Source organism: Rhincodon typus, chromosome 1, assembly GCF_021869965.1.
Source record: "Rhincodon typus isolate 14 chromosome 1, sRhiTyp1.1, whole genome shotgun sequence".
Lineage (NCBI taxonomy): Eukaryota > Metazoa > Chordata > Chondrichthyes > Orectolobiformes > Rhincodontidae > Rhincodon > Rhincodon typus.
The window spans coordinates 142,801,059-142,808,588 of record NC_063332.1 but is presented as its reverse complement, the minus strand read 5'-3'; the positions used below and the strand labels follow the sequence as shown (position 1 = coordinate 142,808,588).

The 7,530-nt window shown below is 42.7% G+C and overlaps 1 protein-coding gene across 1 annotated transcript in view; it reads right to left on the bottom strand.

Moving 5' to 3' along the window:
• Positions 1-5,467: 5,467 nt before the first annotated feature.
• gtf2e2 (general transcription factor IIE, polypeptide 2, beta) overlaps positions 5,468-7,530 on the bottom strand; it is a 41,493-nt gene continuing 39,430 nt past the window's right edge. The window contains exon 7 of the mRNA XM_048597690.1: positions 5,468-5,906. Within this exon, the coding sequence (XP_048453647.1) occupies positions 5,790-5,906 (117 nt within the window). The 3' untranslated portion in view covers positions 5,468-5,789. The remainder of the gene's footprint in view (positions 5,907-7,530) is intronic.

The window sequence follows — 7,530 nt, the reverse complement described above, 5'->3', positions numbered from 1 at the left end:
AAACGTCAGCCTCTCTGCTCCTATGATGCTGCTTGGCCTGCTGTGTTCATCCAGCCCTGCACCTTGTTGTCATTGAAACAGGCCTATTGGCTCACCATGTCCATGCCGACCAAAAAATAGAAAACTACACTGATTCTATTTACCTGCACTTGGTCCATTGCCAACTATACCCTGGTATTTTAACTGTTCATCCAGATGCTTCTTAAATGTTATGAGAGTACCTGTCTCCACTACCATCTCAGGCAGTATGTTTCATATTTCTACCATCTTCTGGGTGAATTTTTCTCAGATTTCCTCTAAACCACTTACTCCTCACCCTAGACTTATGCCCTCTGCTCTTGGATTCATTGATGTGAGGAAAAGATTCTCATGATCTACACTGTCTATGCCTCTCATAATTTTGTATACTCCAATCAGATCACTCCCCTCTTCAGCCTTCTCTACTCCAAGGAAAATAAACCCAGCCTATCCAGTCTCTCCTCATAACAGATTTCTCATCCCAGGCAACAGGTGAATCTCCTCTGTATACTGTCCAGTGCAATGACATCCTTCTGATAGTGTGGCTACCAGAACTGTACAGAATATTCCATCCGTGGCCTAACCAATGTTTTATAAAGTTATAAAAGACTTCCTTGCTCCTATATTCTACACTTCAACTAATGAAGTCAAGCATTCTGTATGCCTCCTTCACTACCATATCTACCTGTGCTAGCACCTTCAGTGTTCAATGGATTTGTACACCAAGGTCTCTTTGTTCCTCAGTATTCCCTATGGACCTACCATTCATTGTGTATCTTTCTTGCATTAAATCTCCTAAAATGCATTACCTTGCACTTATTAAATTCCATCTTCCATTACTCTGCCCAATTTACAAATTGATCAAAATCAGACTGTCACCTGAGACCATCTTCCTCACAATCAACACCACTAATTTTCATGTCATCTGCCAATTTACTAATTATACATACCTTCTACATTCACATTCATGTTGTTAATGTACCTAACAAACAGCAAGGTTTCCAGCACTGATCCCTGTGGTATACTGCTGAGCAGATTTCCAATCATATAAGCAATCCTCCATCATACCCTTTGCTTCCCATTTGCAAGCCAATTTTGGATCCAGTTTGCCTTGGATAGCATGGGCTCTTATTTTTTGAACCAGCCTTCCACGTGGGACCTTGTCAAAGACCTTAATAATGTCTATGTAAACCACATCAAACTACCCTCAACAATATATTTAATCATTCTCAAAAACTCAATTAAATTTGTCAGGCAGGACTTCCCTCTAACAAATCTGTGTTGAATATCTCTGCCTTTCTAAGTATTAATTAATCCTGTCCCTCAGAATTTTTCCAAAAATTTCCCTACCACTGATGTCAGACTAACTGGTCTATAATTACCTGGCCTTTCCCTGCTGCCCTTCTTAAATAAAGAGCCTACCTTAACTATCCTCCAGTTATCTGGACTTCATCTGTGGTCAGCGAAGTATTAAATACAGTGACCAGGCCCCCAGCAATCTCCTCCCTTACCTCTATAGCAGCCTGGGACACAGCTCATCAGGCGCTAAGGATTGACTCAAAATTTTTTCTGCTTTTTTTCTTTTTTTTTTGTTTTATCCTCACAGTACTGCTATATGGTAGTGCTTATTTTTCCCCATAGCACCTGTGTTGCGTGTGTGTAAGCGCAGGGAGTCAGTGAAGGCACCATCGTGCAAATAACTTTATTCAATATTTCCACCACCAGGAAAAACAGCCCTATGGCCAGGGAAACTAGCAAGAAGTAAGGCCTGAAAGAGTCAACACTTGCATCCCTAGAGATTTGTACACAATTAAGCCCACTAAAACATCTAATACCTCCTCCTTATCAATTTTAGTTATGTTCACTATCCCAACTGATATTCCCAGTTACAATATTTTTCTGCTCTGTGAATACAGATGAGAAATATTCATGTAAGACCTCACCCATATCCACTAGGTCCACATACAGGTTGCCCCTTTGATCTCTATTAGGCTCCACCTTTCCCTGGTAATCCTCTTACTCTTAAGAAACCTATAATAAGACTTGGTTCTATCTCCCAAAGACATTTCACTGCCTCTCTTTGTTCCCCTATTTTCTTTTTTAAACAATCCTGTACACACTCTCTACTTTTGAAGAACCTCCAGTTTTTAATGCCCTGTACCTAATACATACTTCCTTCTTATTCTTTATCAAATTCTCAATATTCCTTGACATTCTGGACTTATTGCCCTAGCCCTGATTCCAAGGCCAGGTATGCCATGGAGTAGCTGTAGGATATCCTGTGGGAGAGGAGGACATTCACAACTTCCCAAGATGATTAAAGGATATCATAAATTTGACCAGTGGACACTGCACACATCAACCTAACCTAGCCTACAATGAATTTTGAGTTCCTTATTGAAAATAGTCATGGCCTAGATCTTCAAATGGGAGGACAGTCCTTTGTAGCACTGCATGGACAGAATTGTACAATGTAGCTGTCATCCTAGGAATTGCTCTAAAGTTGAAGCTTCAAAATGGCAATTACCTGCTGTTTGCAAGCCTCCAAAAAGATCCAACTTCAAGTTAGAGTTGGAGACATCAGAAGATTTCCACTAACTTAGCTCAATAGTTATCCGATAAAGGTTAGTGGAATTAAAACTTGTTTTAACTCACAAGAAACCATTAAACAGTGCCACCATCTTCTGGTTTGATCACCCCTGAATCTTTCCTTCAAAGCTCCATGGATAGCTGACCCCACTTCGTTTCAAGTTCCAATGATGCCAACTTTGAGATGGGAGCCTTCAAAATGTCCATCTTCTTCCTAAACTGAAAATTCCCCACCACCATGGTTTACAGAGCTCTCAAACACGCCCAATCCATCTCCCACACTTCCACCCTCACCCCCTCTCTTCCCTCCCACAACAGCGTTGGGCTCTCCTTGCCCTTACCTACTATCCCACCAGCATCCAAGTCTAAAGGATCATTGGCTGCCATTTCTGCCACATCTAGCAGGATGCCACCATTAGACACATACTCCCCTCCCTTACCAGCTTTCTTCAAGGGACCATTCCCTCTGGGACACCCTGGCCATCTTCCGTCACTCATCATACTCCCACAGCACCTTCCCATGCAATCACAGAAAGTGTGACACCAACCAGTTTACTTCCTCTCCCCCTCACTATCCAAGGCCCCTGACACGCCCTCAAGGTGAAACAGCACTTTACCTGAATTTCACTCAATCTATTCTTTACTATATTCACGCTCATAATGTGGTGTCCTCTACATTGGGGAGATGAAGCATAAACTGGGTGACCACTTTGCAGATCACCTACGTTCTATCCACAAAAATGACCAAGCATCCGACTACCTGCCATTTCAACATACGACACGTGATGCGTGGCCAACATGTTTGTCTTGGGCTTGCTACTAGGCTCCAGTGAAGCCCAGCACAAACTGGAAGAACACCTCAGTTTCCACTTGGGAACCCTGCAACTTTCTGCAATCTATATAGAGTTCAATAATTTTAGGGTCTGAGCACCTTCTTCCATGGTGTTACACTAACCCACGCACACCAAACCTTGTCATCACAGTGGCTGCAATCACAAACATCCCATTGTCAGCCACTAGCAGTCCCCATTAACAGCTATTCATTCTCCCAGGTTGACCTTTATCCATTCCTTTGTCTGCCCAACTGATTTTCTCTCTCTGAGCTCCATCTCCCAACTATCATTTACTTCTTCCCAATGTAGGAGCAAATTACTGCAGATGCTGGAATCTGTACTGAAAACAAAAATGCTGGAAATCACAGAAGGTCAGGCGGCATCCATGGAAAGACAGCAGCTAACACTGAGATAAAGAGTCATCTAGACTCAATGTCAGCTTGCTCTGTCTCCATGGATGCTGCCTGGCCCGCTGGGATTTCCAGCATTTCTTGTTTACATTTACTTCACTTACTTCTTCCCCCGTCCCATCTTCGGCATGTATATCAACCCTTTCCTAGCTGCAATCAGCTCTGAAGAAAGATCATTGGATCCGAAACGTTAACTCTGCTTTCTTCCACAGATGCTGCCAGATCTGCTGAGTTTTTCCAGCACTTTGTTTTTGTTCCTGATTTACAGCATCTGCAGTTCTTTTGGTTTTTATTTAAGCCCAAATTCAAGCCTGCCTCATTCCCCAGCTGGGCCTGACTACCTCCCTGCACCAAGACTGACCTCCTATCATAGACCCGCCCCACAGACACTTGACACTGTCCCCAGTTTGGACTTAATTTTGTACCTTGACATGATCGGACCTGGCATCCCTCCCCCAGTCCCCAAGAACATTGCTCTACCAGATCACCAACCCCACCATCCCCAGACTGCACCCTCCTGACCTACCATAAGCATTCATCCACCTGTCACCTCGAATTCCCTCCTTTATCTGGCACCCAACACATTGTGCATCTGTAACACGCCCCTCCAACCCACCTGCCACTCCAACTCACCATATACCACCCCACTCCTTCACCTACCTAGCAACCTGCCTCCTTACTTTTCTTACAGATTTACATTCTCTTAGTAGATGTAAAAGTGACTTCAGGACCTTTAAAATTGAAATATGGCAGGAACCGTGGTATAAAATACCAATCTTTGCTGTGCAGATTCATGGACTGGACAAGACTGCTTCAGCCGCAAAGGCTCCTGGCCAGGAGCTCACAGAGAACACCTCTAAAGGTAACTGTGTAGTTTTTTTGTCTGATCAGGAGAAAGTATCCGGGCCAATTTTTTTTGGAGAAAAAAGTGTGGGTTTAATCCCCACACTGGCTGAGGTCACCATGAAGGTTCCAACTTCTCAATCTCTTCTCTCAGGATGAACCATGACCAGCTGTCCCTCTCTAATGAGAGAGCAGCCCTCTCGTGTTCAGGATCTCTGTCTCTGCTGAATCTCCCTAGATCTGTGCTTCACTCCTCCTCGTATCAACACTTGCCAAACCCCATGGCTCCACCAAGTGCCCAACAGTCCTTCCTACGGTGTACAGAATTCAATGAAGACAAGCCAATGACTAAGATAGAAATGAGTTGCCTGTCTAACAGGCTACAGTTACGAAATCTATGACCTAATGTATTAGGGTAGAATGATGTTATTGTTAATTATTAGAAACATGAATTTTCAAAAAGATAAACTTGATGGGTGGGTGGGGATTGGCTAACATTCAGAAAACATAATCAGCATTTCTTTATTTTGATTGCACTGCGGAAGAGAGCTTATCCATGATCAACTAAAGAAAATGTACATTGATTGGAAATTTTCTTAGAAGCACTGTTGCTTCACTACCTGGTGTAGAAACAGGAGACTCCCAAATGTCTGTGAATTTACAGTTGTGAAGTGGGAGGGGTATTTCCAATTGGTCTGTGTAGTGCTGCATGGGGCACTGGTCAACTACAAGAGATGCAGATGAAAACATCAACTGTTAAACAGTTCTAAAGGATCTTGTTTACTCTTTATTGTATAACATTGCTAGAACCACTCTAGAACTTAAAAAAGAAAATGTTGTGAATATATAATACAGACATCACATTTTACTGAGCAAAAAACCCATCAAAAAAGAAAACCACAATTTGTTGCCTTACTCCTATTGGTTAATGACTGAAATTGTGCAAAACCAGAATTACAATCTTTAAATCAGCCATTACAGAAAGCATAAGTAACCATAAGAAAAGTTGTGCTCAGTATTCCAGTGCTGTACATCAACTGCAGGATTTCTTTTGATGAATCAGTCAATCCTCCTCCTACTTCCTTGTTCAGGGTCATTAGTCTTTGCTAGATACTCCTTCAGTATAGTCCTCCAGTATTCCTGCCAGATGGTCATTGCGTGTCTTGAATTTTCTTCTCTGAGAAGCAGGTTTTTTCCTTTTCTGAACACATACCTAGCATAAATATGTATATTTTAGAAATAATATGCAAACATTTGTTCCTCCTAGCAAAATGGTTGAGAGGAATTTATCTCCTTCTTGTGATAATTGCTCTAAAATCTGCAGAGTATAGATAGGCCCACATATTCCAGGTACATACAAGCAGTAAACAGGAAGAGAGTGGAGAGGGATAATTGCGAGAAGGTGGGGAGGGATACAAAGGGGCGGGTGGAGGAGTTGAAGAGGAGTGGGCAGGAGAGGAAAGGGAACAGTTGGAAGAGGAAGAAATCAGAAATCTCTAAGTGGTGATAGTACTGATTTAGCAATTCCCTAGCAGATATGGCTAGATCAAACAAGGCCTTTGGGCCCTGGTCTTCTCTGCTAAAACCATTCACTATTCTTCAGCCCAGACAACAAGGTGCAGGGCTGGATGAACACAGCAGGCCAAGCAGCATCATAGGAGCAGAAAGGCTGACGTTTCGGGCCTAGACCCTTCATCAGAAAAGGCCCTTTTCTGATGAAGGGTCTAGGCCCGAAACGTCAGCCTCTCTGCTCCTATGATGCTGTTTGGCCTGCTGTGTTCATCCAGCCCTGCACCTTGTTGTCTCGGATTCTCCAACATCTGCAGTTCCTACTATCTCTCTTTCCTCAACTGTAGTTGTCCCACCCTTGCAATCCTCCTGGTCAACAAACATTTACACTTTCAATGATTTTAATAGCATCACTCTAGTGAGGTACCATGAAAGATTCTCCTCAACCTCTTCCCCTCACCTGAGGCATGGTGACCCTCAGGATAGACCAGCACCAGGCACTTGTCTTTGATGAGAGAGCAGCCCTATGATCTGGTAAGACAATGGCGACTTTACCATTTAGTGCAACAAAGAACTGTAATGATGGCATTAGCTATGTTTAGCCTAATTTGTGGTATTATGCCTTTCCACCTATACTCCATGTCCCTATTTGAAAACACAAAATAGTGTGTTAACCTGTTTTATGATTTCATTTAATTACATTCCATCTCACTAAATGCACATATTTGTACCTATTATGTGTCTCACGCTTTTTTTAAGTCTGCGCTCTCATTCCTTGCCTTTCCTCCCAAAATATATCGCCCCACACTTATTCACATTAGATTCGATCTTCTCCTGCCCACCCATTCCACTGCCGAACCTCCATCTTGATCCTCTGTCTTTACAATCGCCCTAGCTGCCAGGCACTCATTTTTAATATGTCCTCATGTTCAAATGGGGCTCTATGTATCGGCAAAACAAGGAAAATCTTAGCTGATAGTGATCGTCACTTTCCTTATCACCATAGCACACTGCACGCAGAGCACTAACAGCTCAAATAAATTCTTAATGATGGAATTAGGCTGCTGTAACAGCGTAACAGCTCAGAGCTGATTAGACACCAGTATAGACATTGTTTTAGTAATAGATGACAAATGTTCATCTTTGAGCAAAACCAACATTCTGCTCATTTTACCTTGAGCTGTGGAGGCTAGGGAAGCTGAGAGTGTTCTTTTAAGAGCAGAGAAGATTAAGAGGGGAGATTTGAGGGGTTTTGCTAGATTAATAGGGAAAAGCCATTTCCACTATAATACGGTCACTGACTAGAGGGACTCGGATTTAAGGTGAAA